Source organism: Ananas comosus, linkage group 11, assembly GCF_001540865.1.
Source record: "Ananas comosus cultivar F153 linkage group 11, ASM154086v1, whole genome shotgun sequence".
NCBI classification, from domain to species: Eukaryota; Viridiplantae; Streptophyta; class Magnoliopsida; order Poales; family Bromeliaceae; genus Ananas; species Ananas comosus.
Genome location: NC_033631.1, coordinates 5,496,140 through 5,514,120, shown reverse-complemented (window position 1 = coordinate 5,514,120; position 17,981 = coordinate 5,496,140). Strand labels below are relative to the sequence as shown.

Here is a 17,981-nt window from a genome sequence, read left to right as displayed (position 1 = left end):
AAGAGCACACACCTTTATGCTGCAAAAGATAGAGAAATGAGATTCAAAATGTCTAAAAGAGTTATATTTCAATTATTTGTGAAGTTGAACTTGTAGTGGGACGTTAAAATATTCTAGCATAAGTGAGAGGTGGCCGGTGCTGGTTTGCGACTCAAAATATCTATCTTACTATATACTTGGAATTGAGAATCTGTATAAATTGATGCTGAATCTATCCACTAATTGGGTGCACTATATAAATTATTTTAGTTTCACTGTCTTTGGTAGTATACATCAATGCTCTCATTTGACTGTTGAGAATTGTTGCAATAAGAAGTGATTATTTGTGATAAATACGCTTAGACTAGAGTGTTTCCAACAAAACTTGTAACTTTCGATCGGGAGGTTTTCTAGTTCAATCATACTGAAAAAACTGATGCTATGTTCCTTTCCTATTTTGATACCTCCTGATGTTACAGTACTTTTTTTTTTTTCCCTCTTTGTTTTTCAGCAAGTTAAAAGCTCATATTGCAATGATGAAGACAGAGTGGAGGAAAATCTAGATTCATGTAATGTGAAAGTTGTCAGGGAGAACGAACCTACGGCATCAGGAGAGCAGGTACTTTTATCTACTCTCTCTCTCTCGCGTGCGCGCGCGTGCTTGCTCTTGCTCTCACGCTCTTGCTATCTATTTCAATTTCAATTTTAATCTGTTTCTCTCTGTAAGGGAATTATGGTGTAGCGTGAGCCTTAGCTAAGGGTTATCTTTCAGTGCATGCAGATCTTTAATATTTTGTTTGTATTTTTCATTTTTTGTGCTACCTACCCTAGGCTTGGTTTTGTGCATGAAGCTGTTACTGACATGAATTCGCACGTGTACTGCTGTTGTCAAATACATGACGAGGCTTCAAAATTAGGGCCCATCTATGGTCCTCATAAGAGGACATGAATATTGTCTTTGGATCAAATGCTATTCACCCCCACTAAAGCATCCAAGAGCTAAAAAGTTGGGAGGACACACTATTCATGTCCTCATGAAAGGATAGTAACATTGGCATAAAATATAGATCTTTATGATTTATGCTAGTAAAACCCTTCACAGACAACGATCTTCAGATGCTTGATACTTTTGTTAAGTCTAGGAAAAATCTTTTATTGGATGGTTAATTTGTATTTTATTTTTCAATTCATGAGTAATGGACCTCAAAATCAAGAGATTCCTGTTGGTAGACGGTGGGAATAGTTTAGCTCGGAAGTAGGGCTGGCAAATGAGCGAGCCGGCTCGTGTTCGACTCGCATTCGACTCGATATTTGGCTCGCTCGAGCTCGACTCGAAATTAAATGAGCCGAGCTTGAGCAAAAAAAAAGGCTCGAAATTCATTTCAAGCCGAGCTTGAGTATTACTCGGCTCGTTTGAATTAGGCTCGAAAAGCTCGAAAAGCTCGAATATATATATATATATATATATATATATATATATATATATATATATATATATATAATAGAGCATACTGCTATCGAAAGTATATGAGATATGGTGCTTTCGATTTTTTATTCTTAGATCATCCCTTTTAATCGTTTCTTATTTGAATTATATCATTATTATTACCTTGTAGGGACCACTTAATCGCTAAAGTATTATTTATCCAGGGAGACGCGCAATCCATCGCCAACCATCAATTTTATAATCAAAGAGTCAAAAATCAAAAACATTAATCTCATTTTTCGATTAGCAGGCAGTAGTGTCTACCACTCTCTCTCTCTCTAATAATTATATATTAAAAAATATTATGATATAGATTGATGGTTAATGGTAATATATAGCCTGATGTGAATAATCTATGAGTTTAGTTAAAATCGGCAATGTTGTTGCGCCATAAAAACAAACCCAATAGAACAATAAAAGAGCAAAATATTTGGACTAAATTTATATATTTTGCCTTCTTTCTTTGTCTTTCTTTCGTCACAGGCTCCTAAATTTTCATTATTTTTCTCTTTCTTTTTTCTGTCTCTCACCTATATGGCATCAAGCAAGCCCTCTAATTACCAAGTAACATCAATAATCCCGCGTTGCCTACTGGCTATTAATGTGGACTGTTGAGAAATATACAGAATATTCTTAAATAAAAATTATCTAATTCAGTAGATAAAAATTTTTAATTTATTTAGTGATTATATTGATAGTTAATCAATATTATTAATATTTATTTTTTTTGACTGCTAAATGAAAATGAATTATGAGATTGAAGCCGAAGAGAAAAGCATGTGTGACGAAAAATTAGGATATTCAATTATAAATTATAATTTTTTTTCATATGTTAATACAATATATATTTATATATATTTGTACTTGAAAATATTAGACTATATTTTTGTATCAAATATAAATAATGTTCTAATACAATTAAACTATTGATCGTATAATGGTTAGAATTTCAAGCGCCGTTTAGGCGCTTCGAGCTCGCTCGGGATTTGGAAATAGGCTCGCTCGAGCTCGGCGTCGAATTTAATTTCAATCCAAAGTTGAGCGTTAATTTAGGTGCTCGAAATTAATTTCAAGCCGAATTTGATGCGAGTTAACTAGCTCGAGCTCGCGGCTCGATCCATCCCCTACTTCGGTAAAGGTATTGGTGTTATCAGTCATGAATTTAGATTGCTTTTCTTGAGTTTTATCTTTTTATGATGGTGCGATGCCCTTTTTTTTTGGGTAAAAGATTTAATGTAAAGGATGTGCCCAAACTTGTCACTTTGTTCATGTGGCTTCTACGAACTATTCTTTTCTAAGTAGGTCGGCAATTTTTTTCCCCTCTCCTCCAGGAAGATAGCAATGATTTGGATAATTCAGATGATGATGACGATGGAAGTGGTGATGCCGAACTAGTTAAGCGCCTCAACAAGCAGAGAAAGCGAGCTGTTGCCGCCGCACGTGGGAGAAGGGCTTTGGCCTCGAGAAACTCTTACAAGGACAAAGGGGGTAAGTCGTCTCACAACTCGAAAATCCAAAAGCAGGTTTCCAAGTGGTGATGATGACTGCAGAGCTGATGATCATGGAGCTGAACAAATTGATCGGTTTAGGGTTAAACCGAAGTTTCTGAGATCCTCGATAAAAATAAGCGGGACCACGATTTTGCAGGCTCAAGCATAAATGTTTAATCCCCTTGTACAGAAAAATTTTGGTGAGTGAGCAGTTCCTGTTTATCTTTCTTCTGTTTCACCCCTCCCTCTGTGAAATGAGTAAAAGGCATCCACAAATTGTGATATTTATGTTGCAAGTCTTAATCACCTGTATTCCCAGTTTTGGAAATTTAATTATCTTTGCAATGGCGTTTATGCCTTGCGTATGAATTTGTTTTGTGCTGAATATATTCAGTTCTTTTGAGGCCATATTCATTGAAGCAACATAATTACTTATTGAAGGTTCCTTCCAGATTTGGATTTGGGTATTTTGAGTTCTCTTTGGGCGAAACTTTGGTCCTCAATATTTAAACCTTGAATTTCATCTAGAAATAAAGTTATTAATGCCTTTTCAAAGAGTTCCACAAATTATGCTTATGTAATCAGAATATGCTAGCACAACAAATGACACAGAAAAAGGCCTTTTTTTTTTTTTTAATTTAGCCCACTGACAAATTTTTATTTTAAAAATAATTTTATCAAAATTTGATTTGCAAAAATAATGTTGCTCCTGCCACGCAGGCGTCACATCAGTACTACACAGGCAGGATTGAGATCAGTGTGTTAAGTTGAATATGATGAACTATTCACCGTGTTCAAACACGATGAACCATTCACCGTGTTCAAACACAATGAACCCTTCATCGTGTTCGAACACGGTAAATGATTTATCGTGTTTCATATTTATATTTCTTTTCTTCTCTTTTAGGGATGTCAACGGGTTGGGTTTGGATTGGATTTTAAAAAATCCGAAATCGAATCCGAAAATCAAATTAAAATCCGAACACGAATCCGAGCCCTACGACTTTTAAAAATCCATACCCATATCCATATATTAAAGTTATATGGGTATGAATTTTTGAAACCCACCGGGTTCGAAAATCCAAACCCGACCCATTGACATCCCTAAAAGAGAAGAAAAGGAATATATATATAAAATACGAAATACGGTGAATGATTTACTGTGTTCAACTTAACACACTAGTCCCAGCCTTGCTCGCGTGACGCTGAAGTTGTACCTGCGTGGCAGGGTCAGGACTATTTTTGCAAATTAAATTTTAACAGAATTATTTTTAAAATAAAATTTTTTCAGGGGACCATTTGCCAAAAAAGCCCCACAGAAAATTAAGTTCATTCATACAACATGTGGGACATATAATCTGCCCAATTGATACGAAACTCGAATTATCCTTTTCTCCCCCCTTTTTTTCTCTGATTTTATTGTACAGATAAGTACAGCAAACTCAACCGACCTGGTTAACTCTCATTGCCAAAGGTATAAATACTGAATCCTGATGCCCTCAAATTTCTTTCAAACACCCTCCTCTGTTTTCTTTCTTTTTCTTTTTTTTTTGTCCCGGTGATTCGGTCAGCAATTGATAATTATAGTAACATCCCTTAATTATGATTGGCGATTCGTCCACCTTCGAAGTAGCTTTGTTAGTCCATCCCAGAAAAGGGTAGCTGCGTCAACTCAGACTTCAGAGAGCTTTTTCTTGAGATCCTTCAACGCATCGACTACATCGCAGCCCAGATTATGCTGAAGCAGTTTCCCTTGCACCGAAGTTGACCTGCAAGTTGAACGAGAGAATTTTCTTTAGAAAAATTTTATGTACTTTTGAAAAGCAACTGCTGAAAAACCAGAAGTGCTTCTAATCGAAGACCAACAGCATGATTCGAAATGAAGAATGTGCGAATCGCTCGTAAAAGAATGGTTTATTGGTAAAATGCATTATGGAGTTCCTAAGATTAAAAGTAATGAAATATTCAACATCATGTGGCAAAAAATCAACGCATGTGGAAGAAAATTTAGCCAAAAGTTAAAAGTAGGACTACTAAGGGTATGTAAGACTGGTGTTCACTGAGAAGTGGATCATATAAAAAAGCTATATCCCATCTGTTTCTTTCAGTTCTTTTTTTCTTTTTCCCCCTTTTTGCACCTCCTGTGATTTCCCCTCAAGCCTTCTCACTTTCTGCTCATAAAATACTGAAGTCGGTTTTTGTATAAAATATGTTCATATTTTCACCAAAAAAGAAACTTTTTGTTTTCGCCTACCTAACAAACCGTAATAATCTATGTAGAAATTTTCTGAGATATAATTCATCTAACTACAAATGTAATGCTAAACCAAATCATAACATTGAAGAACAACATAAAAAAAAAACTATCTCAAACCTGTTGTTTGTTAAGCACATTTTGAAACTCTTTTTCCGAAGCCTTTATCTGCAAAACCAAGAGAAAAGTTAGTGCTAGTTTGACAGAGGAAAATATGACGTATGTAACGTAGAAACAAACATTGTCACGCTCCAATCCCCGCCAATTTGGTCGGGTTCGGGTCACGTCAACAGACGCCGAACGGACAGAACCTCCCCTGTCCGCCCAAGGCTCTAACAACATGTATAGATAGGCAATCAAAAAGATTTGCATATGTAATACAAGGTTTGCTCGAGGGCAAGCAACAACGGAAGCGAAAGCTGTAAAGCTAAAATATACATCATACATGATATTTGATTAAATTTAAACCAAATACAAGTAAATAAAACTATTACATTCTTTCATTCATTCATCATTTCTTTTTACATTAGCCATCCACCAAAATATTACATGATTGTTTACAACTTTTACAATTCTCTAAATCAACAAAAGCAGTTGATACATGTATAACAGAAGGAATGACTAAATGCAAAATATAAAAGGTCCCGGTGGCCGCTATCTACGGCGCTAAACCCTTGCCTCGGTCCTCCGCCGCCCCGCTCGTACTAGGACCTGTAGGGTTAGTGGTAATGAGAACTTGAACATAGTTCCCAGTGGGTTCGGCAACGGACCTCGCCGACTTACCCACTAGGTCTATCCAGGCATAAGTATATGTCACGCCCGGTTACCAGCGGAAGCATAACCGGCACATGCACAGACCCGCCATACACCTGCAGTATATAAGGCGTCTACAAGAAGACAATTCCAAAGGAAGAAAAGATAGAAAAATCCTATCCTGATATCAGAGCAAAGTACAAGTCTACAACATTATCAACAGAACAAAGAGTAACCAATCACAAAATTTCACATCATAAAGAAATATAAAACTATAATCTCTGGATCCAGAACTCATATACATCATAGGCTACTCAAAACAAATATATACTGGTAGTCTCTCTATACACAGGGACATCACCCTCGGCTGAAGCCCGAGCAACAAGGTGATCACTAACATGCTCCAATGCTATATCTAGCTAGACGTGACTCCCTTGCCACGGTCCCTAGCCTCTCCTGAAGCGGGCTCTGTAAAAACAACCACACAAAGGGCGTGAGAACTATTAAACAATAGTTCCCAGTGGGTAAGTCGCCAGCCTCGGCGAATTACACCACTAGGCTCATGATGTACTGAATGAAAGTAAAAGCAGTAAGTTGCATGATATATAAGGAACATGTAAGCAACGAGATACTTTCTACAGTAATGAAATAACTGAATAAATAAAGCTTAGCTACTACAGTAAGCATAAACATAAACACGAACATAAGCCCGAATGTGTAAGTAACGGCTATACACTGTAACTGGTAATTATTTATTACTGTCAGGTGTCATTTAGTACTTTCATTTCATTCATAAGGACCTACTCAAGGTAGTCCAGCTTGCGCCGCGCCTAATGGCCCCGTGGTAGTATACACTCCCCACGGCAATCCACTTCGGCACCCAATCCCGCACGGGCGAGCAACTGTCGCGTAGGCCAACTCCGGAGTGCCGGCTTGTAGGGAGCGACCCTAACAAGCGTGTGCGAATGAGCACGATGGCAAGCAAGCAAAGTCCATAACTCGACATGTTGTAATTCTCACTAGTTAACTTGTAATGTTTCCTTTAATCGGAACTTCAATATAACAAATATTGACCATAGCTAGTGTCCACTAGAGTACTAAACATGTGAAAGTAATGCTAAATTGCATATGGCATTAGGAACTTTTCCACTATCATGGCAACATCAATATAGTCACAGAGCATGTCAATGTTCTATACTTTCGAATCATTAGTATCATAAGAATGTCATTGTTCTCTAGTTCCCAAATAAAGTCATAAAAATGTCATTGTTCTCTACTTTCTAGGAACATATAACTAGCCAACATGAACATAAAGACTTTATGCATGAATGTCCTCTACTTCCTAGAGATTTCATTTCAAGAAGTTAAACATTGTGATGACGAATTGCAAACCCTTGATCAATCACATAAGCACACAATAAGACCATTTCTATAATACATATAGAACATAGGGGAGTTTCACTTGCTCTGGTTAGGTCCGACCCACCTCGTACTAAGCCCAAATCAGTCACAAGATGTCCCAATAATCAGCTCAACAAGATCCCAATCCTGCTGAAAACAAGGTAACAAAACTGCACCGAGCCGAGTACTTACAATTCCAATTTCGGCAAAATTCTCAATTACTACAAGGTGAAAGGTTAACTCCCTGGTTTGGGCTAGTTCAATACCTCAAATTAAGCCTCCAAAAGCTCCCAAAAGCTCTTCTAAGTCAACTCAAGACAATCCGAAGCTTGATCACACTCTCGCTGCGAACAATATCAAAACAGCGTCAATATGCTTGTATATAAGCTATTATGGCAGAATTCTTGTGAAATTAGGTGTCTAACTGAAATTCCTGCTTACCTCAGGTTAGAATACCTTCTAAACCAGTCCCCACGGTCACTAATTTAGTTCAACTTGCTTAAAAACCTGCTGTGAAGATACAAATTCCAAACTGCGTCAAGTTACGCGATTAAAGTGCAAATAGCTTCGAATTAGTTTCATAAATGGCTAACTACTTTTGTCCAACCTTAAAACAACTTTTCGCTGATAAATTACAACCAAGATAACTCCTCTTCACTGCTGAAAACAGCCCCGAAGTTAGGTGGAAGCAGCGAAACCCAAAAAGCATCAAATTCCGATGCTAGTTCACAAACAAGCGAGAAGTTGAGCTATTTCTGATTCTAAAACTGAGATTTAGTTTCTCTGGGACTAACCTCACAGAGAACTCAGAGAAAAATCCTCCTCCCCACTTGCTGCAAGCTTCCTTTGAGTCGTCCAATCAGCGAGCGTCGACCGGAGCGTGAAATCGACTCGAATCGGCAGCTTTTATGTAGAGAGAGAAAATTCTTAGAGAGAGAGAGAAGAAGATATAAGAAAACCCTTCTCTGAGCTCCAGCAACTTCCACTAAGCATCCCTGGTCGAGCTGGGTCAAATAGATAAGGATTGGAATGTGAAATGACCAAAAGCCCCTTGCTGCCACGATTCTGCCAGTCTGTACCGGTACAAGGTAATGGCTGTACCGGTACAGCAAGCAGAAAACTCAGATTTTTGCCAGAGCAATGCACTTTCTCGCTTTTAACCATCCAATCACTCTCTAACTTGTTCACAAACTTGCCCAAGCCTTTTAAAACATGCAGGATAGATCCACACATCATTCCTCACACTTGAACTTCGCAATTTGCAAAGTTTAGTGTATTACAATATAACAAAGGAAAGAAAAGTAACCATTTCTAATGTAACTAATGCTATGCCTGCAGAAAACAAGTCAGTGGACAGATATATAATCAATGCAATGATGATAATGCATGCATGCTCAATTCACAAGATACTTTGGCCTTTATACCCAATCTCACCGGTTAACCGTGTTAACCACAAGTAACTCACAACCCAAATCCCTTAATAACGGGGGACTCGAACCTCCCTGGGGATCGTCTGCTGGGGGATTACACCAAGCCCAGTGGTGACCGACTCCGGAGCGCACCGCTTGAGGGGGAGCTACCGCCCTCCAAGCATAAGACTTATCGTGAGTGTCGATCCAATTCCCAACTTGGGAAAGCATAGCCACAATTACCATATTCATGATAGGTTTTCTACCTATTGTCCATATTCCTTTCTAGTCATTCTTGTCACGATGTCACAATGTCAAAGGTTAAACCTATGTTTAACAATCACTAGTTCATGCCAATCCATGTCTCTAATGTTCATATCACCCTTGTTTACTATAGTCAAGGTCCAATCCTCTCAATCACACATGTCATAGGGTTTACATACATGTCTCCTATGGTTCCTTTTTCAATCATTTTAATCAACTATTTTAGAAGCAAGATATTAAAATTTAACCATCAATCACATGTAAACTATCCTAATATGCATGAATGGAATCTAAATACATATATGCTCAACAAAGGTGAAAATAAACATAGAAGGGAATCCGATGATTCCGGGGTGCACCCCCCACCTTTTGAAGTAGAAGATGAGGTTCGCGAAGTTTCCTCGGCTTTACGAACTCCAAGTCCAAGCCCTATAGCCAAATAGTGCCAAATTAGGCTCTATATACACTAACTATTTTTAAACATTTTCGTATACTATAACGGAGTTGCCCCACGCGTTTAGGACACCCCCAATTAGGTTTCTACGGGTTCAATTTGTCCCCGAAAAATCCTAGGGCGAAAGCCCCAAATTTGAGCTTTAACCAAACCCTAAAGGGTTAGCTTAAGGATTGATCTCATTGCTAAGTTAAAAATGGTTTAGAAACACCCAAGAAGCATTCTAATACCATCACAAAGCCATTCTACCCATCCCTAGGGCATCCACTTGGTGCCCTAGTGATCCACCATGAGAGCACTATGGAAACTCAAGTTTTCATGTGTTCTAAGGCAAATAGAGGGTTTCTAAGCTTTTAAAGAGATCAAAACCCAAAGATCCATGGTCTAAAACCAAACCCTAGACTCATTTGCACTTGAGACTCACCTTAGCCCAAGGCTCCACCAAGTTTTTCTTGTAGGAGAGCTTGTAGAGCCCACCTAAGCCACCAAAATCACCTTCTCTAGCTTCTTCTCTACCTTCTCCAAGCCCTAGTCCTTGCTTTCTAGAGAGAGAAAGAGAGGAAATGAAAGAGAGAAGAGGGAATGGTGTTTCTGTGAAAGGGGGCAGGAAATAAGCCATATTACATGTTACACAATTGCAAATAGGCCCCCGTACTTCTTCCCTGTCGCAGACTTCACGGTTGCTGCCAGACCGGCTTGTACCGGTACACGGGTTTCTTGTACCGGTACAAGGCCTTACAGTGAGCCAAACCCAAGAGCTCGGTCTCTCGGTCGCGTCGGGTTTGTACCGGTACAAGGGGACCTTGTACTGGTATAGCACCGGAGCCCTCCAGCCGCAGCCTGCGATGGTTGTACCGGTACAACCATCACCCTTGTACCGGTACAACAGCCCCAGAATGCTGTTTTTTGCTCTTCTTCGGCCCTACTTCGCACCGGTTGATGCTAAAAGCATTCTAAGTCTTCCCAAACTCATTTTTAGCCCTTCCAACACTATTGGAATGCTAAGAGGAACTTGTCCATCATTTTCTTTCGACGCTTTAACCAATTTGGTCAAAGTTCGATTATCGTTTCGGGATTTCAATCCGTTACAAACATAATGATAAAATGCGTGCGTTGGACATGTGAAAAATCGAAAGTGCACATTAATAAGCATTAAGGTATTCAATGAGATTCACAATGAGAACAATATAAAAGTTTATGAAGATAGGAGCTCAAAGTAAGAAAGTAGCCATGTAAATAGAAACAAAATAATCCACAATTAACAACTTCAAAGCACACTAGATCATTCCACAACTATGGATCCCCGAAAAAGTGAAACCATGAAACCATGCTTCAGAATATTAACTTTTAGAGGCCAATGATCCGTAATTACAACCTGAAGTTTGTGAAAGCAAACTATGTAGGATTCGTCTGTATGAATAATGGGCCATCTAATGTCTCGAATCGATATCATGGTATCATAATGATTGGTATGCCTATTTCAAGAAGTAGATGGTGAGAGGTTGCAGATGTACAAATTTGAGGCGCAGATGTCCAAGGACTCGGTAAAATTTGCATTATGATGGAGTGAGTAAGGAATATGATGAATGAATGAATGAAAGGAATAACAGTGAAGACACATATACTAAAGAAATTGAAAGCTATATAATTTTCGATTTTTCATTATCTGTTCATTTTAGATGAAAAAGAGAGAAAAGACTAAACGACTTTAATGCATGGCTTGAGATGAGAGAGCTGACTCTATAATTAAATTAGATTAGCAAGGCTATAACTAACCTCTGATACTAATGCTTTGCAGCTCCACACATAAGCACCCTAGAAGATGCATAGCGCAGATTAATCAACAAGGATATTCTGATCATCGCAGTGTATAACAACAGAAGTCAAACCTTTTGGAAAAAAAATAAAGAGGACCATAATATATGATGGCATAAAACGTGTCAATAATCAGTTCATTAGTTTTTGTACTTGAAGATGATTTCATATACTCTACATGCTGGCACGGAACTAGATAAGCTGGTGAACTTTTAAACAGCAGAATATAATAAAAATTTACAGCAGATAGCCAATAACTTGACATTGTAAATATCGCCAATTATTAGTCGCTGCTCACTAGAGAAATTTAGAAAATCCTTTGCTTGATTAAAAATACTTCAAGATTTCGAACTAATTATAATAAATCGTGACTGCAAGCCTCACAAGAGAGAGTTACTCATAGACAAAGTATGAATTTCAAACTTTCTATGCTATCTTTGTGCAGCTGCTTATGTCCTTTTTTTTCTTTTCTCTCTCTCAATCAAAGACGCCTTACAACCAGTTACCCATCAAAACAACGTCTCACTGAAAGTTCGCAAGGGATGGAGAGGACCACAATTCATCAAGATGGTCAGTTCTGTTTTAAATTCTATTCATCTGGTAATGGAATTTAAGAATTGTTGTAGAACCTAAATCTTAATTAAGAGTTCGGAAAAAAAATGATTGTAAAAAACCCCTAGTATTTAGTGCAGTAAATATAGTTGTAATTAAATCTAATGGTGTAATATATTGATATCAATGCATTTCCATAATATTGTCTCATATCTTCAATGTCTTATGGCAAGAATCAATGACCTATCTTAACGTAAGCATATAAAACGCTAAACTGCTAGAAGTAGGCACATCAAGTGGAAACTTGTAAGTTTGCAAGTTTTTGAAATATAGTCAGAAAATTATGTACTGCTCCATATGCTGCTTGTTGCTGACATACATCGGATGTGACAACCCAAACTTTTGGACAACCATCCACTCTCAGAGCTACAACCTGTATACGTGCATAAATTTGAAAGCCACTGAACATTTTAAAGAAAAGATACTAATCACATTTAAGAGCTGATACTTATTCTGCACATCAATGTAAGTTTTGCAAAATATAGAAGATAAAATCAGATTAATGTTCAACCACGTCAACAATCACTTACCTCCTTTTCAATCCAAGCATCAGCACATGTCTCACCTGAGAAAACTACATCAACACTGTCCCATTAAGCAAAAACAACATACATTACTTGAAGGCATCAACTTATAAGGCCGTCAACGATGAAAAAGAATGTAGATTATCTATTAGATTCAGAGTATCCACTGGACGCGCACATGTGGCATTGGTAGTTGAAAAGGAAATAACCTGCATAATTACTTTATGAATCTCTTTTCCATCCAGAGAAAAATAAAACACATAAATCAATTGTAAGTAAATTCGTAAATACGGTGGGAAGGAATCAAAGACAATTAATGCAGTGGAAAGAAATTATTTGTTTTTAATGCTTGAAAGTTTAATATATTAACTATGATCAGATTCAACTGAACCTAAATGTTTATGAACACTGGTAAGTCAAATAACACTTAAGTCAGCTATAATGTTTCCTTTTGAAGTGTCTAATAAAACTGAAGCAAAACATTAGACAATGGTAATACAGCCTTGATATAACTGCAAAATCTCATTGTCTAAGATCATATTTGAAATCTGCTTGCAGCTGTTAACCATGCCATTTAGCATTCAAGTAACATAAACACATTATCTTCTAATTGAATGAGCCAAAGATCTAGAACAAAATTTAAATTGTGAGGTGTATTATGAAGAAAAACTCTGCAAATTGCTACACCATCAACAATCTCCATTGTAGTTTTGTTTGTACAGTCTCATGAAACAATCAAACAAACAAATCCACTAACATGGGACAAAAGAATCATCATACCCAGCAAAAGTTTCCTTGTGAGTTGGAAGTCCAGACATCATAGCATCAAACACCACTACAACTTTTACCTCTGTATAGCTCGCAAAGTTAACTGTATAAGTTGATAAGCCATTCAAAAATAAATTATTAACTACATAAAAGACGACACCTTGTGAGTTTTTTGGGTTAGCTGAGTTCAAATTGATGCAGGAAAAGGAAGATGGTAAAATTTCAATCCGCAAAAAGTAATAGCATTGGGTCAGCAGTCAGCACAAACCTTTGAGTACGCTAAATGTTATCAGCTCATCGATGAGCTTCTGCCGAGCAATATCAAGCCTTCCTTTCATGAAATGCTTCTTTAGCTTTGCCCAGAAGCCGCATACATTGTAACCATCGACAAGCAAAACCGGAACAGCAGCGTCCAAACCCTGATTTGTGCTAGATCAAAATTGAAGATTCAGTTAGGAATTTAGGATTCTAATTTTTTCCCATGTTTTACGCTAAGAAGAAAGAACCAAGAGCCCACTACGCCTAGGTTCTCGAATAGCTTTGCTATTCGAGAAACAACAGTCAGACGTTTGGTAAATAGAAACTTTGAAACTTTATTGAGGGAAGAATGTAAAATAAGCTTCTGGGCCCCAGAAAATTGAGGATTTTAATGAAAATGCTCTAAGTGCTTCTCTGAACAACTCGACACAAATGGCATTCCCCAGAAACTTAACCAGGGCCAAACAGGCCCTTAAGCATTCAGGTACAAAAGTAGAAAAATGGGCCTGACTAGTAAAGATTTGAAGTAGGATCTTGATAAAGATCTGTATCTTCTGGAAGGTCTTCCTTCACTGCCTTCTTTCTGCGGTAACTAACGGCAAGCTTAGGTGTACTTGTCTTCTTCTTTTGAAATTCCTACAATTCAAAATAAGAGACATAAACCTTTGCAACATCAACCTTAATCACACACGAATGCTTGGTTGTGGTTGCCGATGATCAAAAGAAATGGTGTAAATATAGACGGCATGCAATATACAGAGACATGAAAGCATGCAAGCGAGAATAGAACAATAAATAACTACTTTAGAACTGTTAATGGCTAGGACTGCTAATGGAGAAAACCTTCTCATCGAGCAGTTGTATGTACTAATGGAGAAGATAATGGAGAAGATAATGGAGAAGCTGTATTGCTATAATGACTTCTACAAATTCAGGGAAGAAAAAACAAAAAAAAAAGTGATACATAAATATCTTACCTTCCACAACTTTAAGAATTGCAGGTTCTGCTTAACGTTTGATGTAATCCTTGGAGGAACTTGATCTGGACCCTGGAAGCGCAATAATAAAACATTACACCCTTGACATTATTAATCAATTTTCAACAGAAAGAACAAAGTCCATTTAGCTTCAAATTGATTCATATTAATCTAAATGAGAATGTCCTCAATGCAAAAGCAATAAAAGAAACACAAACTATCACTCAAGGATTTAAGTGCTGTAGCATAGGGTTGTGCCGAGCACTCGCTAGCACGATACGATCAGTCGACACACTATAGCATCAATATATTCTAATTACATATTATATATTATTATCAAATCTTTTGCACTTCATTGATGTAACGGTGGATATGGCCTGTGTTGATGAACACTTAAATCCTTACTCTCACTTATCAACACGATATTGTAATCAAAGTGGAAACAACTCGGCCCGATTTATCGACCAAACACTCCTCAAGCAGACAGCTACCTGTAACGTATTGAAATCCCGAAGCGATTATCGAACTTTAGTCAAAATTGGTTAAAGTGTCGAGCAGGATGGTCGGACGAATTCCAATTGGCATTCCAACATGTTTGGAAGGGCAAAAATGAGTTTAGAAAGACTTAGAATGGTTTTGGCGTCGACCGGCGCGAAGTAGAGCCGAATCGAAGTCAAAAACTGCATTCTGGATGTCTTTTACTGGTACAAGGGTGATGGTTGTACCGGTACAACCAGCGACCAGAGCTCAGATAGCTCTCGGGTTGGTGTAGTCCAGGCGCTGTACCGGTACAAGGCCCCCTTGTACCGGTACAAGACTTGCGAAACTGAGAGGCAGCTCTCGGGTTTGGCTCACTGCTTGGCCTTGTACCGGAACAAGAATCCTTGTATCGGTACAAGAGGCCCCAGACAGCATGGGTCAACTTGCTACAGAATAGAAAGTGGGAGGGCCTAAATGCAATTGTTACAACATGTTATTGGCCCTAATCCCCTCCCCTTCACAGCCAAACACCCCCTCACACTCTCTCTCTCATTTCTCTCTTTCTCTCTCTAGAAAAACCCCAGGGTTTGGTGGAGAAGGTGGAGAAGAAGAAGAAGAAGGTGGTTTTGGTGGATTTAGTGGACCTAGGAGCTCTCCAACAAGAAGGAGCTTGCTAGGGCTTGGGCAAAGGTGAGTTCTCATGCTTGTAGAACTCTAGGGTTTGGTTTAAACCTAGATTTTTGGGGTTTGTGGTCCTCTAAATTAACCTAGAACTCCTCTAACACCATGAAACCATGAAATCCATGGTGACCTTGAGGTGCTCTCATGGTGGAACCTTAGAACTTGCAAAGGATGCCATAGGAATGGTTTAAAGAGCTTAGCAGTAGTATTAGAATGCTTCTTAGATGATTCTAAGCTTCTTTTGCTTAGCAATGAGATCAATCTAGGGTTTGAGCACATATGGCATTGTTAGGGCACCGAAATTGGGGTTTTTGCCCTAGGACTTTTCGGGGACGAATTGACCCCGTAGAAACCTAATTAGGGGTGTTCCTAACGCGGTGGGAAACTCCGTTTCGCGAAACGAAAATGTTAGAGTATAGTTCATGTACAAGGGGGCTAAAATGAGCTTTCTTTTGGGTTGTAGGATGCGAGGTAGGCGTTCGTTGAGCGAGGAAAGTATCGGAATCATCTTCATACACCTCACAAGGTGGGGGGTGCACGCCGGAACCATCGAATTCCCTATTATGTCTATTTCTCTATTTTTGAGCATATGAATGTATAGTACGTCATGCATGTTAGGGTTAAGAATCATGTGAATGTTAGTTGGTAATCATTTTTATGCTTCTAACGTACTTGAACTTAGAAAATGAGAGAACCAAGAGAACATGTTTGGTAGGACCCTAATGTGGCATGTAAGAGAGACTTGGACCTTGATCATAGTAAACAAGGCGACATTTGACAATAGAGACATGATTGGCATCATGAGATGAGCCGTTAAACCTCGTTTAACTATAGTGGCATTGTGACATGAACAATTAGGTAGAAACCTATTGTGACAATAGTATTATGATTGGTGGCTATGAATCCTCAAGTTGAGGATTAGATCGTTACTCACGATATGTCTTGTCTCGAGGGTGGTAGTTCCCCCTCGGGTGGTGCGCTCCGGAGTTGGTCACCACTGGGCGTGGTAAAGTCCCCCCAGAGGACGGTCCCTAGGGAGGTTCGAGTCCCCCGTTATTAAGGGATTTGGGTTGTGAGTGATTGGGGTTAACAAAGTTAGCCGGTAAGATTGGGTAAAAGCCATGGTAAAGTAAATTAAAGATTGAGCATGCATGCATATTTATTGCTTTAATATCATTGATATATCCTCTGACTTCTTCCTGCAGGCATAGTATTAGTTACATTAGTAATGGTTACTTTTCTTTCCTTGAAATACTTATGCCTGGGTAGACCTAGTGGGTAAGTCGGCGAGGTCGGTTGCCGAACCCACTGGGAACTTTGTTCTAGTTCTCATTACCACTAACCCTACATGTCCTAGCACAAGCGGGGTGGCGGAGGGCCGAGGCAAGGGTATAGTGCCATAGCTAGTGGCCACCGGGACTTCCTTACTTTTGTAGTCATTCCCTTTTGTATACATATATCAACTTTACTTTGTTGATTTAGAGTTTTGAAGTTGTAAACAATGATGTAAAAATTGGTGAATGGCTAAAGATGTAAAAGAATTATGAATGTAATAGTTTAGTTACTTTTATTTGATGCAATTAGCAATCAAGTATCATGTATGTTTATATTATAGCTTAGAGCTTCCGCTTTCATTGTTGCTCGCCTCGTGCAAGCCTTGTATAATTGTTAATCTTCTTGCTTGATTGCTATATTATACATGTTGTTAGAGCCTTGGGCGGACAGGGGAGGCTCTGTCCGTTCAGCGTCTGTTGACGTGACCCGAACCCGACCAAATTGGCGGGGATTGGGGCGTGACATTACCCATTTCATCTCATAACCTAGAAAATGTGCAGGCTTCTAACTAGGAGAATTCCCTCAATCCAACTTCCAATTAGATTTAATTTGAATTCCAAAGAACCAAGGAACACAAAGATTAAAACTTTGGCCTCCAATAGTACAAAATCGACCATTTGGAGTGTTTTCACTTCACATAATTTAGCAAATTCACTACTCAGGGGAAGGAATAAGAAACAATCTACAATGCACACCCAAACTAGGAAATGTACCAGGATAGGTTGAGCATTTGCCCTAACCCCAATTTAATTAACCAACCTAGAGAGAGAGAGAGAGAGAGAGAGAGAGAGAGAGAGAGACCTTGTGGGATTGGGCGTTCTTGTTCTTCGCCATGGCGATGGGAGAAGCCGCGGGGGAGGAGGCGGTTCTCATCGCCGCATCAGAGAGAGAGAGAGAGAGAGAGAGTAGAGACTAGAGAGACAGGGGGGGAGAGATCTCTTCGTGGCTCTCGGATGAGAAAGAGAAAGGGAGAGGGAGTGGGTTAAAAATGCACGAAGAGCCCCACAACAATAGATATTCTAACGACGCCCCCTCAACAAT

The 17,981-nt window shown here is 38.7% G+C and overlaps 2 protein-coding genes and 1 long non-coding RNA gene across 3 annotated transcripts in view; 1 reads left to right on the top strand and 2 right to left on the bottom strand.

Moving 5' to 3' along the window:
• The window catches only part of LOC109717099 (serine/threonine-protein kinase rio2-like), a 9,112-nt gene extending 5,717 nt beyond the window's left edge, over positions 1-3,395 (top strand). Inside the window, exons 6-7 of the mRNA XM_020242775.1 lie at positions 374-598; positions 2,797-3,395. Of these exons, the coding sequence (XP_020098364.1) occupies positions 374-598; positions 2,797-3,003 (432 nt within the window). The 3' untranslated portion in view covers positions 3,004-3,395. The remainder of the gene's footprint in view (positions 1-373; positions 599-2,796) is intronic.
• On the bottom strand, positions 4,355-17,840 carry LOC109716930 (uncharacterized protein YacP-like). Its single transcript, XM_020242554.1, has 10 exons — positions 17,742-17,840; positions 14,445-14,516; positions 13,979-14,103; positions 13,478-13,638; positions 13,222-13,291; positions 12,448-12,502; positions 12,207-12,290; positions 11,267-11,305; positions 5,330-5,377; positions 4,355-4,724 (listed from the first exon to the last, which is right to left on the bottom strand). The coding sequence occupies exons 1-10, from the start codon at positions 17,811-17,813 to the stop codon at positions 4,689-4,691; spliced, it is 762 nt and encodes a 253-aa protein (XP_020098143.1). The 5' UTR covers positions 17,814-17,840; the 3' UTR covers positions 4,355-4,688.
• LOC109716931 lies at positions 6,148-8,193 on the bottom strand. The gene is made up of 4 exons (XR_002218081.1): positions 8,158-8,193; positions 7,805-7,873; positions 7,449-7,707; positions 6,148-6,430 (listed from the first exon to the last, which is right to left on the bottom strand). It is a non-coding gene; the product is annotated as an uncharacterized LOC109716931 (long non-coding RNA).

Excerpts from the sequence above, each read along its gene's own strand:
- LOC109716930 (XM_020242554.1), bottom strand. The coding sequence starts at position 17,813 with ATGAGAACCGCCTCCTCCCCCGCGGCTTCTCCCATCGCCATGGCGAAG. Across the intron at positions 14,517-17,741 it reads AGAACGCCCAATCCCACAAG|GGTCCAGATCAAGTTCCTCC; the intron begins GTCTCTCTCTCT and ends TTGCGCTTCCAG. Across the intron at positions 4,725-5,329 it reads ATGTGCTTAACAAACAACAG|GTCAACTTCGGTGCAAGGGA; the intron begins GTTTGAGATAGT and ends TTCAACTTGCAG.